Source organism: Echinops telfairi, unplaced genomic scaffold (assembly GCF_000313985.2).
Source record: "Echinops telfairi isolate 266 unplaced genomic scaffold, ASM31398v2 ScPeMD7_7468;HRSCAF=8506_0, whole genome shotgun sequence".
Classification (NCBI taxonomy): Eukaryota; Metazoa; Chordata; class Mammalia; order Afrosoricida; family Tenrecidae; genus Echinops; species Echinops telfairi.
This window is the reverse complement of record NW_022111369.1, coordinates 7,176,960-7,197,131: the sequence shown is the minus strand read 5'-3', so window position 1 is coordinate 7,197,131 and position 20,172 is coordinate 7,176,960. Positions and strand designations below refer to the sequence as shown.

Here is a 20,172-nt window from a genome sequence, read left to right as displayed (position 1 = left end):
AGAAAAAATAGACTCTCTCAGCTCATTCTCACTGCAGCTACTCAGAAAGCAGATTAATATGTAAGCTCTTACTTTTTGATTCAATCATGTTTCTCTACCATAAATATGCCTGTTGTTCATTCTTTCAAACTCCATAAAAGTGACTATACATGCTAATGTTGGCTTTCTTTTCTTTTTCTTATAAAAGCATAAGAAATGAAACTTTTGCCTGAAATAAGGAACGATAACAAGAGAGTTGTTCCTAAACTGTCCATTGAGTAGGTGTCCCTGGAACCCATGACGTGACAGCTGCAAGGTGGTGAAACCACCGAGAAGCATGAGCAATGGCAAGAAGGAGAGAGAGACAGCCATGGCAGTCTAGGCATTTTGTAAGTGAGTAAAGAAAAAAAGACCTTTTTAAAAATGTTTATGAATTAAATGTGATGTAACGTGGGGGATCTAGACCTGAAGGTCTGGACAAAAGCTTCTTCCTCTTATAAAAGCAAGCCACGACTTTTACGTTGTCCTATTTTAAAAAACAAAACAAAATTCTTTTTTCCAAATGTCTTCAAATGATAGATTTAAGGAATTTTTCCTTTCTACTCTAAGAAGTTACAGGAAGATATCGGTCATATTATTACCCAAGTAGAGTATTATTACCCAAGTAGAGTATTATTACCCAAGTAGAGTATTATTACCCAAGTAGAGTATTATTACCCAAGTAGAGTATTTCTATAGCTCTCTCTGAGGGCTCCTCTTTTTTCTGCGTATCGCTTACGCAGCAGAGTGGCTGTTCATCGTCTCTGTGTACCTTTCTTTCTGAGCCCGCAGATACTTTTCTCTATCTCCCTTTCAGCTCGATGTGAACACGTGACTTTGTTCTTGCCAAAGGAATGTGGTTACAAGTGATATAAACCATTTTCAGTACTGATCCATAAAATGTTCTCCAAGTCTCCCTCTCGCTCTCCCCGTCTCTCTTTCTCTCTACCTCCCTCTCTTCTCTCTCCCTCTGCCATCCCTTATCTGCTGGATGTATACCTCTTTCCCAGGTAACTTACGGACACACATACTAAAGATGGCTGAATCTCCATTAGCCTGGATCTCAGTATAAAGCATTGCTTTCACCATCTTTATTTATATTTCTACCACGATTTCTATTGTGGTAAACCACTAATAGTTAAGGGTTTGTCTATTATACAGCAAAAACTATTCTAACACAAATGGTATCCAGAAATATGCCACAGAAAATCATTCTGCTGCAGGGAAGAATGCTCACAAGAGTTCTGTATGTCTAGTTTTCTTTTTTAAATGAAGCAGCCTGATGGACAAGCGTTTACAGGGTTTTAACGTGGTCTTTGCTGTCACTTGTAGAATTCCAAATCTCTTTGTAACCTGATGTTAAATATATATAAGCAACAGCAGAGGAAGCAAGGAAAGAAAATGCCATTGACTACAGTACCCTCTGCAGATAGGGCAGCCTATACCACTCAAATCGGGCTACACAAACAAGATACTGCAACTCCTTAGCATGTAGAAGTTTTAAGCCACATTCTATTTTGCTACCTTTTGTTCCATAAAACATAATCCTGTGACGGACTGCCCTCCCATGACAGCCTATGGTGATTCTATTGTTAGCTTGTGTCCAAACGTGCCTGAAACACAAATTAATTTTCTATATATTTTTTTCTGTCTCCCTGTTCTGTTATGAGGGCTGAATCTGAAATTTTTTTTAGCTTTCCTAGTGTTTACGGCAGGAGATAACTGATAACTGATAGCCCCTAAAAGTAGAAGTTGGTCCACATTTAAAAGCACACTCTTTTAAATCCAAATAAGAATCAAGGTAGTCCATTGATTAAATCGGAAAATAACAAAGAAAGGATAAAAGAAACATCTGCTGAAAGACTCCCTGACAATTTTATACCCAGCTTTCTTGACTCCAGATCCAAAATTTGCATGTCCACAAGACTTGCTTCCCTAGGCAAAGAATTACGTGATTTGCAGGTTTCTTTTGAGTAAATTGCAATATCAAAGATCACATATAAGGTGCAAGGTCTACAAATAACTAAAACAAGTTTAATGTAGACCATATGATAGAAAGAAAGGTTTAAAATAACAAAAGATAGTAACACTTAAGTTCACTAGCTTGGAAAAAAACTTACAGAAACTTTCGGGGGAAACTAGGCTTTAAAGAGAGGAGAGATTTAACTTCAAAATCCACCTCTACATCTTGAAGGGACGCACTAGGAAATTTACCTGGCCTACTCATCCCCAAATTTCCTTCGCTGCAAACTGTGTACCATAAATACAGAATTCACAGGGCTGGTAGGAAAAATTGATATGTAAAGTGGCACTCGTAGATTATTACCCCAAACAGTAGTTATCAGCATATCTGGAATCAATTTACTATTCACTTTACAAACCACACTGCTTTTGTCACTGTGAAATAAAGGTATCAGAGTTTTCCATCTAAAAGTTCTACAGAGGTCCCCTCCCCGCACCCCTAATTAATCTACCACATTGTCAGGAATAGCATTGTAAACTTGACTTGGCTAAGTCTGCTTCACTCATCTGTCAACAAGAGTCTAGGGTTCAAACTGAGTTGACAATTGCTGAAGGTGGATGGAACAGAACAAGCTGCACAATGGTGTCGTATTTCACTTCTCTGGGGGTCTACACTACCAACAAAAACATCATATCTCTGTCAGTCAAACATAATTATAGGGCTTGATAGACTGACACAAATGAAGGAGCCAGTTGAAATAGGTCTCTTGACTCTCTTCTGGCTACAATTCGAGAAGCTGCTTGATTCTGAGACCTGTGTGTACTTTTGAGGCAAAGGGACAGAGAGCATGTGTTCCCCAGTCACTATTAAAACATGGCCCCAACGAGGTTCTAAACTATCTGAAAGCCTTGACATTATTTTGTGAATTTTTATCAGCACTCCTTGCTTCTTGTTGGAACAGAAATGTCTTTACTTTTTAACTATGCAAAAACGGAAGGTATAATTTCATTCCACCTAGCCTAAAGTAACACAATAAGGAAGTAAATCATTCTAGAAAACGTGCTTGTGATAGCCAAGCTAGGCACTCAGAATGCCTACATGGAGTCTTTTTGAACAGTATTTTAGCACCATGCTACCTTTATGAAAAAGAAAATGTTGGGGGGGGGGAACATATAATATTCACATCAAAATAAATTACATATATTATCATAAAATTGCTCAACAGCAACCTTTGGTATCTTAGCTTCCTGTGGTAGCAATATCTTTTTGTCAAAATGGACCAGACTGAGTAATAAAGCTGAACCGCTTCCCAGCGAGTAAATGGATACAGGGGGTCTCATTCCAGATGTATTTTAAGTTTTAAATGATGAATGTTCTCAACATGCAGGAAAAGAGAAATCTGACAAAAAGAAACACTTAGCCATAGCTAAGGCGAATGTAAGATATCCAAGTTTTCCGAATCTATACAAAATGAATATGGAGACGCAAGACTACTTAAATTAAACTTAACCAATAAACATGGATTTATTGAAAACTCCATTTCTAGGGAACATTACCTCAGGAGAGCAATGGGGAGAAGGCAATCGTCATTGAAAATGAGTTCTGCCACTATCCCCCCTGGGCCAAGCAGCCCCTCACTCGCTTCTTTGCTTGTTTGATGAGTGCCCCCAAGCTGTCTTCTGCACTGTCGGAGCACATTCCCTATCAAAGCAGAAGGGAGCAATGCAAACAGACACACCAGGATACCAGGTTGCACCCAATGGTCTCCCTGGCTTCCGAAACCATAGCACCACAAAATTTCAAGGTTAGAAGTTCTTGGGCTTCTCTTGTTATAGGCTCTGTGTCAAGGATTGCTGCAAAAAACCAGGACTAGTGAACTTCTCAGATTGAGAAATGCTTTACATTTAGTGCAATGAATGGAGGTGCAAATGCAATTGCAGTTAAAAATAGCGTCATGTGCCTTGGTATTTTATCCACATTGCTATCCATGGAAATAGCTAGATCCCCCACCACCACCACCAAAATACACATGAAATTAGAAATATAAAATTGTCCTGAAATAAAAACAAAAAAAAATCTGGGTTCAAGGACAAGAAGTAGAAAGTAAAAATAGACATAAAATTGAAAAGATGCTAAAATTGGGAAGCATATGTTGTGCTGCTGTTAGGTGCCGTCGAGGTGATTCTGACTCATGGCAACCCTATTCCTAACAGAAGGAAACACTGCCCCTTCCTCCACCACCATCCTCACAATTGGCCTGATGCTCGAACCCATTGTTGCAGCCACTGTGTCAATCCAGGTCCTTAAGAGCCTCCTCTCTTTCTCGGTCCCTCTACTTTACCAAGCATGATGTCCTTCTCCAGGGACTGGTTTCTCCTGACAACCTATCCAAAGTACGTGAGATGAATTTCCACCATCCTTGCCTCTAAGGTACAATCCCATAGAGAGAAAATAATCACTAGACATTAAAATCATCTATAGCTACTGCCTGTGTATCATATACCATTGATAATTCTGTCTATGTACGATAACGCCACAATTCATTAATTTTTATTCAAATGCAAAAAATGTAATGTAAACTTGTTACAAGGCCATCTACACTGAAGTAAATTTTAATGAAAATCAGGTGTTTCTTGCAAATTATATATGTGAGTTTATGCACTAAAGGTTCAAGATTTCATTATACAATGGGTGCCAAGCTATGGGCTCTTACTCTAACGTATTAGTGACAATACCATGATTAATATTTTCTTTTTCAGTTAGTGATTTCCACCTTATTAAAAGTTAGCAACTTGAATTCTTTAAATCAATAAGAAAATTCTTGATCCAAATGTATTTCTTAGCTGATGCCAGGGGTTTATGTGGAGAGCAAGTGTTTTGAGAATGATGAGGGTAACGAATGTACAAATGTGCTTTATACAATTGATGTATGTATGGATTGTGATAAGAGTCGTATGAGCCCCCAATAAAATGATCAAAAATGTATTTTTTGAAACTGATGCCTTCTGTATTATTATAACTTCTTTACGATGTAACTGTGTGGGGCAGTAGCAATGCTTGTTTTATAGATTAGTCATTTCATGTTTTAAGTTATGCTTTTATTATATGCTTTTATTTATAATAAGGAATATGACCCTATGGCATCCCAAACCTGTGTAATGATGATCTATGTTAGATAACACTCTGTCATAGGAAAAGGGAATCATGTGGGAAGTAGAAGGTTTTCAAATCAGACAGACCTAATTGAGCTCCACCTTCTGTGCAGCATGCGGTGCATCAGCTCTCTGCACTCAGTCTCCTCAGGGACCAGGAGAATAGTAATGCCAGAGAGCTGCTGGGAGAACAGAGGGAACTGACGTGTGTAAAGGGTCCGCAGTGGTGACTGCCACATTCTGGGGGCTTAGTAATGCTAGTCCTCTTTGCTATTTCTATAAGGAGACGAAGAAGAACGAGATAAATCTTTAGGTAGAGACTATGGACTAATAGACGGACCCAGTATGGGATTCAACCAGTTTGCACAGCTTTGGAAGACTCAACACCTAATTTTTTGTTGAGTTCGATGAATCGATTGCTAAAATGGCACTTGTAATCAGGGTTCTCTCTAAAATGGGCAGCTGGGCAGTCACCCAATGTGGAAATCACAAATTTACCTCTCTTACTCTTTTTTAATGCTCATCTGAACAACAGCATAGGCTAAGAGCCAATAGTGATATTCATTACATCCACAGGTATAAAAAATTAGATGGAACTATGCTTGTAGTATTTACTCATTCCAAAAACACATTCTACTTTGGATGAAACACTGTATTTTTATTCCCTCGTGTTTATTACTTCAGCAAACAAAGAGAACGTAACGAGAAAAAGTGCCAAACAACCAGAGAGTGACATGCTGTCGTCCCTTTCTATTTTGTGTTATGCCTCAAATTCCCACCGGATATTATGAGTGAAATCTGTGATTCCTGAAGAGTGTTCAAAGAGCTTAAAACATTATCAGAACAATTACTTAAAGTGCAGCAGCAGCTGGCAGCGGGTTTTCAAAGATGAACGTAGTGAGTTCAGAGATGAGAAGCTGCCTGTTTCTAGTCGCTCAAACACAAGGACCATTGTCTATCTGGCCTATCTCTAAATGAGTGGCTCCTACTCCTATGGGAAAAGATGGCTAAGAATAAATCACATAGCTGATGATGCTTGGGAAAAAGTGAAGCATATTGCAAGTGAGGATACCAATCAAGAACATGGAAATAGTTTTGTTGTTTTTGTCAGGTATTATTTAATATTTTCCATTAATCTTGTAAAGCTTTCTTATAAGATAATCTAGTTTTTTGTACATCTTTTATTGTTCTTATTTAAGTATTAACCATATGAAATAATAAACTACCTTCAGGTATATCATTTCTTTATACTTAAAATGGTCATTAGAGCTCAAACCATTTGTTAAATGATTTGAATCCCACCACTGGACTGGCCCAGGAAATAGGAGCTACATGACTGCCTGAATTTGTGAGGGATCAAAGAAGAAATATTAGAAACCTGAACATCAGTATAAGGCAGAAATAAGATTTAACTACTTTTTCCCACGCCTAATACTTCTAGCTACCAAAAGAAGAAGAAAAGATATTTGAACACTCACTCTAGTCTCGCTGTAATCTCTGGAGTTTCCTCTAGGTAGTAACAGTTTGTTTCTAGTTTTAAAGAAAGAGGCTTAAATATGAACCCAAAGAGTAAAGGCTCCTAGACCTGGGCTGTGTCATCTGCCTAGCATTAAACAAGAGCTGGAAGTCCACTGTGGAAGGGAAGTCATTCCTAACATGATTTATGCTCCATCCTCAAGCATGGCAGGAAGACTGCGAAAGATATTTGGAAGCCAACGCTTCCTCTGAATGAAGTAAGTGTATATATGCTAAGCCCCTCTCCCTGGACCGTGCTGGCCTGTTAGATACGTTGCCAGTGTGGAGTCTGTGAACCCTGGAGCAAACGGGCTATTGGGGATGAGGAAATATCCCAAGGCCAATGATCATTGCTACCATAAAAGCACAGTGCACAGCATAAACACTGGGGTCAGACAACAGATATTCAGGATATTACTCAAAAACACATCAAACTCAAAGCTGACAAGATCATCTATTCCTGTGAGCACAAGCCAGCCTGGAATGCTGCAGCTATGACCTGCCCCAGAAAGAAAAAGAAAGTGAAACTCTCTGAGGGCCGGGTCTTCCTCCATATGTGGACAAAACTCCAATGGACTTCAAAGGGAGTGTTACTGAAGGAGGGCGTCCCAGACCAGGCCCCCAGAGGGGATCACTTCCATGATCAGGTTGCCCACTACATTTGGAGGATTGGCAAATGCAAATATTTCACATACAAATTTAAACAGATGAAAAAAAATAGTGTGAAATAACTTGGCAATTGGCTTGCAAAAGAAACCGCAGAATTCCAGGAAAAGCATTTACCGTCAGGAGCTGTGTAAGCCATTCCCCTCAAGATGTCCCAAGAGGGTAATTGGTGCATAATCGTATCAAAAAATGAAAGTGTTTATTTTTTTTAATTGCCATATACCACATTATCGCAGCCCAGTATTTAAAGAAGAATTTCCCAAGCAGTGTTCAGTTACCCCACTTAATAACTGTTAAACAGCCAGTGACATTGTTCTAGTGGAAACACAGACTCTATTTTGATATTGGAACAAAGCTTTAACATACGTGAACTTGATTAAGGGAGAAGGCTCAAAATGCAGCAAAGTACTTACAGGAGGACCTGTGGAGGAGGCAGCAGGGAGAGAGAGAGAGAGAAAGGGAGAGAACAGTTAGTGGACATGCACAATACCAGGGTTAAATCATCATGATCACCAGCCTAACAAGATTGGAGGCATTTAGAATTCAATGAGTCTTAATCTTGTTTTTAGATTAGTGACCCTTCTGAGAGACCCTTTTCAGAAAAATGCTATTTACATACACATGATTTTACATAAAACCTCAAGGAATTTTCAAATGTCAGGAGACTGCATCTATGGATTAATTAACTTACATATGTTAAGTGAAGCCAGTGTAATGACTAAAAATTTAAGCAAAATATAAATTAGGAGAATCGTTGGTTGTTATTATAGACTGGCTTTCAAGGGTTGGTATGTAACTTCTTGAAATTGTTAAAATAGTCATATCAGAAATAGATTCATTATTTGCTATGAGAATATTATCCAATCAACAATATTGCCAATATATTAAAGACTAAAATCCTAACATTTAATGGGTTTCTTTGAAACTGTATGTTATAGATCAAGTATATATGAAAAAATGAGAGACCTTCAAAAAGTCTATTAAAAAAATTCATTATTTTTTCATGGAATTTTCCACATATTTTCCAAAGCCCTCCTGCATATTCTCATCAAACCACAAAGTCTAACAGGATTTCAATTTTTCAAACGTTAGCTGCCCAATTACAACTATCGGTTCTTGGCAGCCATGTTCTTGAGCATGAACTTTTATATTCTCTATAACGTTTCACATACACAACATAGTCTTGTTTTTTCTCCATCCTTTCTATTTCTTTGGACACAAAAAGCAATGCAGCTAGTACCTGACTCCTGCTCGCGTTCTCTCATTCCTGTTTCTTCAAAAACAAATTTACCAACTCACTTTCTACTATGAAAACTCGCATTTCCTGGAGAGAGGCCTATACATGTTTCCCATTCCATAGAACCAATGAATGTTAAAGATAACATTTGAGACGACATTGCTTCAAGAAATGAAGTCCCTACACTGTCCAAATGAAAGAATTCTTCACAAATCTTTGAAATTTGACATCTTTTTCCGAAGAATCTCCCTCTCCTGCCTGCTATATGTGATAGATGAGTGTGCCAACCATGGTAACACTTAGCAGTGGATTGGAATACTGTAATACTCTTACACGGAACACGGAAAGAACGGTTCTCCCCACTTTAAAATCAAAGTTTCCTCTTCTCTGACTCGTCGTTGTTAGGCCCCCACAAGCCAAGTTGGACTCAAGGCCACCTCAGGTGACAGTCTTCTCGGCTACAGTATTTCCGAAGTACATCATGTCTCTCTCGTGGAGGCACTGGTGAGTTTGACCAAGCAACCTTTCAGTTGACAGTGATGTGCTTAACCGCTGTGGCAGCAGGTCTCCACCTTCTCTTAGCTAACCTTCCTTCTAATTCGCAAGGAAGGGCAGATGGCCTGATCAGATTCTACATGGGCACTGGTATTTCAGAATCTTGGACTTCAAAGAACAGAACCATCAGTGAAGTCACGTACTTGGATGTCTTGGTTCCAAACGAATGCTTTCATTTGACTTTTTAAAAAATTCATTTTGCATCTAGGGATTTGGCCTGAAAGCACAACATCGCTGAAATGGGAGTCGGGAAAACTGATCTGGTTTCAAGTTCCACTAACTCAAAGTTGCGTGGTGTTGGCTGAGTCACCTGACGGCTCTGGGGTGCCATTTGAGTTGTAACAATCGATTGAAAACGCTGGATTGATTGCTGAGGCTCCTGTCAGCACTGTAATTCCATGACTATGCAAGAAGAATAGAAATCCCTCAGTTTTGCAAAGAATGAGCGTACAAGTCGGACGAAACGGTGCCAGTTGGATAAAGTCCCACTGTAGCCGTCCAAGACATGTACCTGGTGTCCCACACAGATGTTGTGGGGGGAACCCCCAGGCAGTTCGTGACCACCGAGGAAGAGGGAGGCACGGTGTGGTCAGTGCACTGTGGGAGGTTCAGAAGCCCTCTCCTGGGCCCAAGAAGGCCAGGCTGGGCTAGACACACTACATAAACCACAACGGGGTGCCAAAGGATTATTACATAGCAATCAACAATATTTAGTAAGGGTTGCCTTCCTAGACGTCGCTGTAAAGCAGCAGCATGTTGATAACGGGAGGGGGAAATGTAACAGAAATGTAGCAGAAACACGCATACACATACTGATAGACACACACGCAGGTGCTGCATAGCTCCACTGCACGAGCATTAACGCAGAGGAGCAGATGCGGGAAGCTCCCTAGAACTTGAATGACACGGAGCAGCTGAAGGAGAAACTTACCGGATTCTCCTCTTCGGCCCCTCTTCCCTCGTTTCCCTGGAGGGCCTGAAAGAAAAAGGGAAAAACATTTTGAGTGTGGTTTAACGTTTTGTGGGTTTTTTTTAAAACTCTCTTTCTCCCTTTTCCCTCTGGTTCCAAAATGGCTGGAAAATAATCTGTCTAGCTATGACAATCTGTCTAGCTCTGACTTGATAACGAAAACGTCTTTGACCACATGCTTGACACGGTCAGCACTGTCATTTAATTGGAAAGCTGCTAGGATGTCAATCAGCTAGGTCACTGAAGAGCATTAAGAATTCAGAATTTGGGTTTCTCTGGCTTAGATATCATCAATAAATAAAGGGGTTGCTAAGTCAGTTGGTGGTTTTCAGATTTCAGGTTTCTTAGGAAAAAATATTTTCTAAAACGTGTAGCATATTAAGGAGTCCCATTGGCACAGGGGTTAAGCACTCAGCTGTGACCAACAGGCCCAGAGGTAGAACTTGTCATCCGCTGCATGGGAGAAAGATGCGGCGGTCCACTTCCATAAAGATGGACAGCAGTGGAAACCGGAAGGGAAGGTCTACTCTGTCCTGTGTGGCCTTTGGGACTAAGAATCCATTGGACAACAGTGGTTTGTAAAGTACTAAATATGGTTCACTGTGTGATCATGACAAACTAAGAACAACATTGTAAAGAATGCGAATTCCAGAACACTTAAATGTGCAAATCAGAAACTGAACATCGGCCAAGAGACAGTCCTTCAAACAGAAAAGGGGTACAACAGGGTTTAAAATCAAGAACAATGTGTGTCCGGGTTAAGTCTTTTGAAAATACTTTCCGATCTGTATATTGAGCAAATAATCCAAGAGGCTGTAATAAATTAAGACTGCAGCATTGCAACTGAAGGAAAACTCACTAACCTACGATACGCAGATGATATAAAACCGTTAGCTGAAGAAGACGTGCATCACGGACTGATGGAAGAAGATCAAAGAATACAACCTTCAGTATGAATTACGTGGCAGCATCAAGAACTTACCACTTTAAATCCTTACCCCTGGACCAGTAAACATCATGATGGTAAACAGACAAAAGTTGGAAGTTGTCAAGGATTTAATTTTATTTGGATACACAACCAATGCCCATCAAGAATCCATCAAGAAATCATATGACATATTGCATTGAACAATCTGCTGCAAAAGACCTCTTGGGAAGTGTTAAAAAGTAAAGGTGTGACTTTGATTGCCAAGGAGCGCCTGATCCAAACCATGGTATTTTCAATCACTTCAGAAAAAGCTGGACAGTGAATACGGAAGATGGAAGAAGAACTGAAGCCTTTGAAATACTGTGTTGATGAGGAATGTTGAAGATTCCATGGACTGCCAAAAGAACAAAGAAATCTCTCCTGGAAGATGTACAGTCAGAATGCTCCAGAGAAGCAAAACTGCTGATTGAGTCTCACATATTTTGGGCATGTTATCAGAAGGAACCAGTCCCACACAAGGACAACTTGAGATCCCCTTGCAGGGGGGTCTCGGGGAGGAAATGAGCCAGTCAGGGTGCGATGTAACAACGATGAGAAATACAACTTTCCTCTAGTTCCTAAATGTTTCCTCCCCGCTCCCACTACCATGACTCGAATTCTATCTCGCAAGACTGGCTAGACCAGAGGAGGTACACTGGTACAGATAGGAACTGAAAATACAGGGAATCCGGGACGGATGAGCCCTATAGGACCAGTGGTGTGAGTGGCGAAACAGGGAGGGTAAAGGGAGAATGGGTAGGAAAGAGGGAACCGATTACATGGAACTGTGTGTGACCTCCTCCCTGGGGGACAGACAACCGAAAAGTGGATGAAGGGAGACGTAGGACAGGGCAAGATATGACAAAATACCCATTTATAAACTATCAAGGGCTCATGCGGGAGGGGGGAGCGGGGAGGGAGGGGAAAAATGAGGACCTAATGTTGGGGGTTTCAATGGAGAGAAAATGTTTTGAGGAACGATGTACAAATGTGCTTTACACAACTGATGTGTGTATGGATTGGGATAACAGTTGTATGAGCCCCTAATAAAATGTTAAAAAAAAAATAGAGAAAAAGAGGAAGACCCTCAACAGGCGAGAGCAGGGCTGTCAAACTAGTGGCCCGCGGGCCACATGCAGCCCCCAAGGTAATTTTTTGTGGCCCACGATGCTCTGAAATAAAATGAAAATAGGAAAAAATGTTATGAAGAAAATAGCACTTAGTGGCAATATCGTCCACACAATTCCCTGGTTAACCCTTTAACTACTGAAGACAAATATACACGTGGCCCAGTGCCTTTGCTGGGGTCCTGTGGACGTGTATAAGCACGCTAACTCAGTTCTGGCGACATTTGGAAGCGATATGTCTGCCACTCTCAGTGTCACGTCATGTAAACAGATCCCAGTAGTGAAAAGGTTCAAAAGAGCACTCTGGGTTGTGCTGTTATGAATCATACCTAGCAGCAGCGCTAGTTAACATTTTTAGAGGGAAGCCATTAGGATTGTGCATCAGTTTGTCAGCTGTCCAACATGTGTGTTTTTTATTAGTTACTTTGTTCTATTTTCCAGTCACAGCATAAGGTAAGTGAAAACTAGTGTGGGGAAAGTGCTGGCAAGTTTCCGGTAAAAAAGAATAATTGTAGTTTTGTAAATACATTAAATAAAATAAATGTTTAAATAAAATCAATTATATAGTGTTTTAATCATCCTGTCCATATTCCTGAATCCTCACTTCAAAATACAAATTTAACAAAATGCGCCAATGTGATGTGGCCCCCATGAATCTTGCCTGCTGCACCAAATGGCCTGCATTTTAGTTGAGTTTGGTACCCGAGATAGCCCAACATGGTGGCTCCAGCAAAGGGCTCCACCACAGCAACACTTGCGAGGGTGGCACAGGACCAGCAGGCTTCTGCTGCCTGGTACACAGGGTTGCTCCGCGTCAGAACCGATTCACTAGCTCCTAACAACAACACAGTTCTCTTCAGTCAGATAGTATGTTCTCCTCAAAGTCTTTCGTGATTACAGATATATGAATATACACACACCGCTATGTCCCTAAAACAAAACTCACCGCCATCGAGTCAATGCTGACTCACAGGGGGTGTCTGAGACTGTAACTGTTACGGGAGGAACAAGCTCAGCCTTCCTCCTGTGGAGCTGCTGGTGGTTTCCACCTGCCAACCACGTGGACGGCGGCCAAACATGTCACCACTACATGACCAGGGTTCCGAATACAAACATATGGACATACATACATACATACACACACACAAACATAAAATAGAAGTACTTCTTTTTATTGAGTGAGATAGTTAAGGTTTATTGTGCCAACCTGGTCTATAAACACATGTGTGGTTAACTGAAGGGCAGAGAGATAAATGGCTCAGTGAGCCTCGCCCTTCTAGTTCTCAGGTCTCTTGCTCTCTGATGGTCGGACCAGGGTGCAGCTGCTTTAGCCAATTCCCTGCTTCAGTGGGCAAGGCTTACTTCCAGCAAGACATCCCTGAGGAGAAGCTACATGGACTTACCCTGGTGCAGCCCTGGGTGCTGGAGCAGCCGTGTGGAGACCCCTGCCAGCAGTGAGATGCTTACATACTCACCGAATTCGGCTTTCCTCCACAGTTGGCGTCATTGCGTGTGTTTTGTGAGATGGAGGAGGACTTTGTGGATAGGTGTCGGGCATATGGGCTAATGTTGGACTTATGGGCTTGGGCAGCACTGGGTTGGGATGCTTTCTTAATGTACACTTACTCTCTATATAAAACTCTTATACATATGAGTATCTATGGATTTGTTGCCCTACTTTACCCAGACTACCACATTGAGCTATAATTTACATTTCATACAATTCAATAGTTCATTTACATCAAGAAGGGTGATGTAATCATTGCCACAATCTACTCTGAAACCTTTTGTACCAACTGATGTTGACGCCTCATTTCCCCCACCCTTCCTTTCTGTGTCCTCAGCCGATCACTAATCCGCCGGTGTCTTCCTACTTCCACTCCCCCTGGTCTCCCTATACAGACTAGCATCTACAACACGGGCAAGCATAAAGCAAAGGCCCAGCAATAAACACCACATAAAACAGGCAAGGACCAATACAAGGAATTCTTCTAAAGATTTCTATTTATTAAATGTACGTTTTAATATGTTGTAATTTCTCTAGGGGATTGGGCTGACAGCCTCAAGGTCAGCAGTTCGAAACCGCTCACCATTCCACAAGAGAAAGCTGAAGATTTCTACTCCCATTAAAGAGTTAACACTCTCAGAAACCCACAAGGACAGTTTTATTCTACCCTATAGGGCTGCTATAAATAAAATTTGACTCTGTGGCAGGGAGTAAATTTAAATTATAATCCTTATAAACTGGAAAGTGTTGAGATGTAATCATGCATCTCAGTTTTCTTATAAAGGCCACTAACAACAACAATCCTAATGATTGTTATCCAAGAAATATTTAGCCCGTATGAGGATGCAAATAAAAAGCGGAGGAAAAACACAGTATGTGGTATGTTTTGTTTTGTTTCCAGTGAGATGCCTGCAAAGACCACCAAGCCAGTGTTTAGCAAACTTAGCACAAGATCCTAGGCATTCGTAGCTTTCAACTCATTATTCTCCAGTCTATAATTCTTGTCTTCGTGGCCTTGAGCGAGAATAGCTCTCACTGAATTAGGGCTGAGGGGATGGAAGACGTTAATTAGCCCACAGCAAGACCTGAGGTCACACACCATGTGCTGGGAGAAAAAGGCCAAGGGAAATAGAGAATTGCCCGGTGTGTAAGGGTGAGCCGTGAAGCAGGACGGAGGACTTCCAACCCCTAGGAAGTTCAAGACACAGGCAGCCCAGACCTTAGCAGCCAGCCGACTCTCAACGTGATCCTGAGCTACTGCGTCCACGTGGAAACGCTATCATTGGGAATAAAAACATCTCTGGGCCAGCTCGCTTCCCCTCAAACGCTTACACAGAATAAGTCTGGCCATCTGTGCTGTGTACGAGGTTAAAAAACATCCAGGCAGTAAAGTCAATTGAAACTATTTTAGGAAGCAGTTCTGTAAGCGATTCCAAAACTGTCCTTTGAAATTTCCAATTTCTTTCTCAATTCTGGAGTCAAGGAAGATTTCCCCATATCGAAAGTGTTCTTGGATAGACTGAGAATTAAAGGAAACTATAAATAACAATAGGACAATAACACCCTTCAGGATCCAACATAAACCCCAAGGGGATCTAACACCCATTGCTGTTAAGTCCATTCTGACTCATAGTGACCATAAAGGTCAGAGTAGAACTTTCCCTTAGGATTTCCAAAAAGCAGCCGACATCTGGCTCCCAGGAGGGACTGGTAGGTTTAAACTGCCATCCTTTTGCTTCAACAGGCTAACACTTAACCACTGCACCACTATGGCTCCTTGGAAACCTAAAACCAAACCCACTGCCATCGGGGTGATGCTCCCTCATAGCAACCCTACCGGACTTTACAGGAACAGAGAGCCTCATCTTTTTCCTGTGAAGCCACTAGGGGGTTCGAACTGATGACCTTGTGGTTAGCAGCCCAAAACATAATATACCATGCGACCAGGTCTCTCTTGGGACTCTCTCACTCACTGCCATTAGTTGATGCTATTTCCTAGTGAGCCTATAGGACAGGGTAGAACTGACCCTGTGAGCTTCTGAGACTGTAAATATTTACAGGAGTAGAAATCTGCATTTTTCACCCCTTGTGACTTTAAGAGCTATGAAAATATTTGCACACACACTCAAATGTGTGAACACACACAAACCTTCTGACATGTATGATTAGGAACCAGGTTTTCTTAAAGTAACCAGTATTGAGTAATTACTATATAATGATCATGTCAGTGGTCCTCAAAGCAGGGGTTGTAATACATTTATAAGATGCATATCTGCCTCCAAGAAGACAGCTTTTTAAAAAAACCCACATAAACACACACACATTTACTAGCATGCTGCAAAGAAGTTTGGACTGACGTGGTTTTGTGCGTGTTGCTCAAAGCACATGGACTGTTTTTAAAAGAGAAAAACTTTTTAGAATATTTGAATTCAGAAAAAGTCATGACCATCTCCACCGACCAGAAATGCAAAACGTCAGAGCAACCATCAAACCACATGCCTTCTGCGGTCCGGTTCTGGAAGTAGAAATGGCAACCAAGAGTTGGAATCTTGAACAAGAACGATTCACTTCTTAAAACCTGGGGCTTTTAAGTGCTAAGGAGGACCTGGGGGTGGGGTGGGGAACCTATTGTGGACCACCACCTAGGTCTGTGGCCTTAATTCAGGACAGATAAACCCTTCGGGAACAGGAATGGGCGTAGGGCTGCCATGAAAGTAAGGGTAAGGTGGGGGGTGGAGGGGGAGAAACGGGAACCATTCACAATGACTGACATATAACCCTCCCCCAGGGGGTGAGCAACAGAAACATGGGTGAAGGAAGAAAGTGGACAGTGTAAGATATGAAAATAATAATTTATCAAGGGTTCACGAGGATGGGAGGGTGGGGGAGGGAGGGAAAAGAGGAGCTGATACCAGGGGTTCAAGCAGAATGAAAATGTTTTCAAAATAATGATGGCAACATATGTACAAATATGTTTAATACAATTGATGTATGGATTGTTATAAGGGCTGTAAGAGCCCCCAATAGTGATCTATTAGTAAAAACAATAAGACTGAAGAGCACACATATCATCTCTAGGTCAGAAAACGCATGAAGGGTCTGCTGACTGGGTGCCTTACTCTCCCGTAACCCCAGAATATCTAAGACCGCAGCCCACTACAGTCCAACCGCCCCAAGTTCCCAGTCTTTGTCTAGTGAAGCTGACTGCCACATCTTTCTCCTGCCTGGGGTTCAAACCTCTGCCCTTCCACTCGGCAGCCACTTAACCTCTGCAGGCCCAGGGGTGCTGTGTTTATTTTACTTATAAGACCAAACTCATCCCAAAGAAGAGAAGAGAGGAATAAGCAAGAAGCTATTATGGAAGATATTAGAGATGAGACTTTTCCCGAATTAAACAAAGGAGTTCTTATATACTACTTAGCCCTTCAATTGAACTTGAACTCCAAGTGGCAAGCAGTAACAATCGTTCGCCAAAGGAAGAAGAAATTTATGAAGACTCAAAGGAAAGAGAAAATGTTAAAAAACCACCAGAGGAAAAATAATGGAAGCTACTTGGAAAGAGGCTCTCTCACCTACAACAAAGATTTTGCACCCCTGTTGCAAAATCTGCAGAAAGGCCCAGGCTGGTTCGTAAGGCGGCCGGTGCAGGTGCAGTCTATTCTAACTGGGCAACCCCGTGTGACAGAGTAAAGTTGCCTAATTGGGTTTTCTTGGCGCTAGTCTTTCAGAAAGCAAATAGCTAGGTCTTTCTCCCATGGAGCCACCAGGTGAGTTAGAACCACCAACCTTTCAATTAGCAGCCAAATGCTAAACAGTTGTGCCACCAAAACCAGCTCACTTCCATGGAGTCAACTACTGTTCGCCACGGCCCTGTAGGACTGAGGAGAACTGCCCTCGTGGGCATTCAAGGCTGTAAATCTTTCCCATATCAGAAAGCCTCATCTTTCCCTCACAGAGCAGCTAGTGGGTTCTAACTACTGACTTTGCAGTTAGCAGCCCACTGCCAAAGCCCATAATTCTTCATTGTTTACTGGCAATAAGTCAATTTGTCATCTTCATCCTGAAGAATATTCTGTCTACATTACAGAGATCAATAGATTGCATAAAAGTTTTGAAGTCATTAGAAATATCAAGTTCAAAACTATTTAAGGATGCCAGGTTATAAAGAACCAATTAATGAAGCAACAATATCTTTTGAAGTCAAGGAAACAAGAATCTCTGAGCATGTCTGCCTTAGATAATCAATCAAATAGTGTGGATATCTGTTTGTTGTATTCGGAATGGAAAAAGAACAGAACGGAAGGAAACAAAAACGACTTCTGGCATGGCAGAAATCTATTGAATCTGACAAGGTTTTTCAAAGGAGTTCATAAAGTCTGAGAGAGAGAAATGAAGCTAAGCAGGGTGAGGAGACAATGGGAATTTAAACTTTATTGGATTTACAAGGAAATACTAGATCTACGAAGGGCATTACTGTAATTACTTGAGGAAACAGACGGCTGGAAGGAGCTGAGCTGAGGGAACTCATTCATAAAAAGCACCAGTCAAAGGTAAATAACATCTTGCTTACAAAAGGATAAAATTGAAATTTTGAGTAAGTCTCCGATGCAGATGAGGCAATTTGACCTTGACATGGGTGGCAGGACTCGGCGATGGACACCTGGCACACCACCCGAATGAGACCATGAAAAATCAGAAAAGACAAATGATGTTTCCCAGACAAAACCAATGGTAAGAATGGTTGCAAAGAGAGGGATCACTTCCCGTCCATGCTGAGTCATGAGGTGCCAGCCAAGTATGAACTGTAAGAACAATGGCAGAAGCAGAACTTGAATCTTATTTGAATTTGACCAGAGTCTGGTTGATGTAATTCTCACTGAATGCTCTCAGCGGAAAGACCTATCTCTGCGAAAGACACTGGTTCAAGGGGAGTATGAATGGGTAGACACAAAGCAGAAGCTTTCAGCAACTGAAGAAGTTAAGACTTACAAGCAGAGAACTCACAAAATGAAGAATAAATTACAGAAAACAGAAGGAGTCTATTTAAACCAAACTGTTGTTCATGTTAAGAAAAGTCATGACAACTGGTACAGAAACATAGTTCAGAAAGAACTCTTGCTTGACAGAAGATGAGAAGTATCAGGCTCAGATAGAAATTAGCTCAGTTAGCCATAATAAGATGTTTCAAAGACCATAAGTATACACCCAACTGCAGACTGGCCCAGGCCATCAAATCTCAGCACACCAAAGTCTCTTTGCCAAAAACCAAGTTGACAATTTTGGAGTTCTTGGGAGAGCAAATAATTAAGCTATCGAACAAGCACTGTGTAATTCAAATTCACCCAGGCTCCTGAAGAGGCTGTGCTGGTGATCTGCTTCTGACAGAGCACAGCCATGAAACTCCTCTATGGAGCCACATCATCAAAAGTCATCACAGCAAGGTCGCTTACGCCAAGCTGGCTCGTTTGGGCCACTGTCAATATTGCTGGCGCCTTCTACTTCGCAATAATGACATACCCACTGGTTACAAGGCTCTTCTGTGAGGCTCAATATGTTCCCAGTAGTAAACACGTCTCTACCTGGGCCTCCATGGGTCAGTGGGGGTCATGAGAGGTATCTGGTATAGGGTCTGGCCTCTTTCTGACCCTAGAGAAGCTTCACCAAAGGGCTTTCGCAGCCATAACTTGATAAATGCTGATAGAAAAAGCCTTTGCATCCAGTCCATGATTTCTCAGTGGCCCCTCACTGAGCTCTATTGTCAGCTATTCAGTTTGACCCTCTGGTTCCTAGTGGATCTTCCTTTCCAGTGATGCTGTTGTCTTTAAGAGCCACCGAGTCCGTTCCGACTCACAGAAACATTCTCTGCTCCGGTGCCATCCTCACAACTTATGTTCTGTTCAAGCCCAGTTCCATATAAAAGATTGTATTATTGGGACCCCCACCTGGATCAGGGTGCTTGTAGAGTTGGGTGAATCCGATGTCATTTCAATTGCTTATGAGACATAGGAAATGTTTAGAAATGTCACAGAATTCATGATCGGCTGGGTTTTCTGGCATGAGTGTGTTTGCTTTGACCATTGCCCTCTGTTTCAACATGTGTGTCTGGCTGTGTGGATATTTGGACCACCAGTTGTTGCCTCATGATGACCCTGTGTAGACCTGTGCCCCAGAGAGTCTTCAGTGGCTGACTTTTCAGAAGGAGATCACCAGACCTTTCTTCCAAGGCTCCTGTGGGTGGGCTACAACCTCCATCCTTTCAGTTAGTAACCAAGCACATTAACTTTGTAGTGTCCAGGGCCTTCTCATGTGGGCCAGCTGGTGTGATCTTTAGCTAGAAAGTGAAGGACAGGTTTTGTGCCTGAGAGCAGCTTGCTTGGACACCCAGGAAATGCAGTCCCCTGGTATAGGAGAGAGGCATAGCCTTGAACAAGGGTCACAAGAAAATTAATTCCTGAATGAAATTCCATGAAGAAGGTAATGCATATGTATATAAAG

General features: G+C 41.6%; 1 protein-coding gene across 8 annotated transcripts in view; it reads right to left on the bottom strand.

Moving 5' to 3' along the window:
- COL25A1 (collagen type XXV alpha 1 chain) overlaps window positions 1-20,172 on the bottom strand; it is a 580,731-nt gene that overhangs the window by 257,023 nt on the left and 303,536 nt on the right. For all 8 annotated transcript variants that reach the window (XM_045284160.1, XM_045284159.1, XM_045284163.1 and 5 more), the window contains exons 3-4: window positions 10,038-10,082; window positions 7,728-7,735 (exon numbers count right to left, since the gene is read on the bottom strand). In XM_045284160.1, coding sequence (XP_045140095.1) covers window positions 7,728-7,735; window positions 10,038-10,082 — 53 coding nt within the window. The remainder of the gene's footprint in view (window positions 1-7,727; window positions 7,736-10,037; window positions 10,083-20,172) is intronic.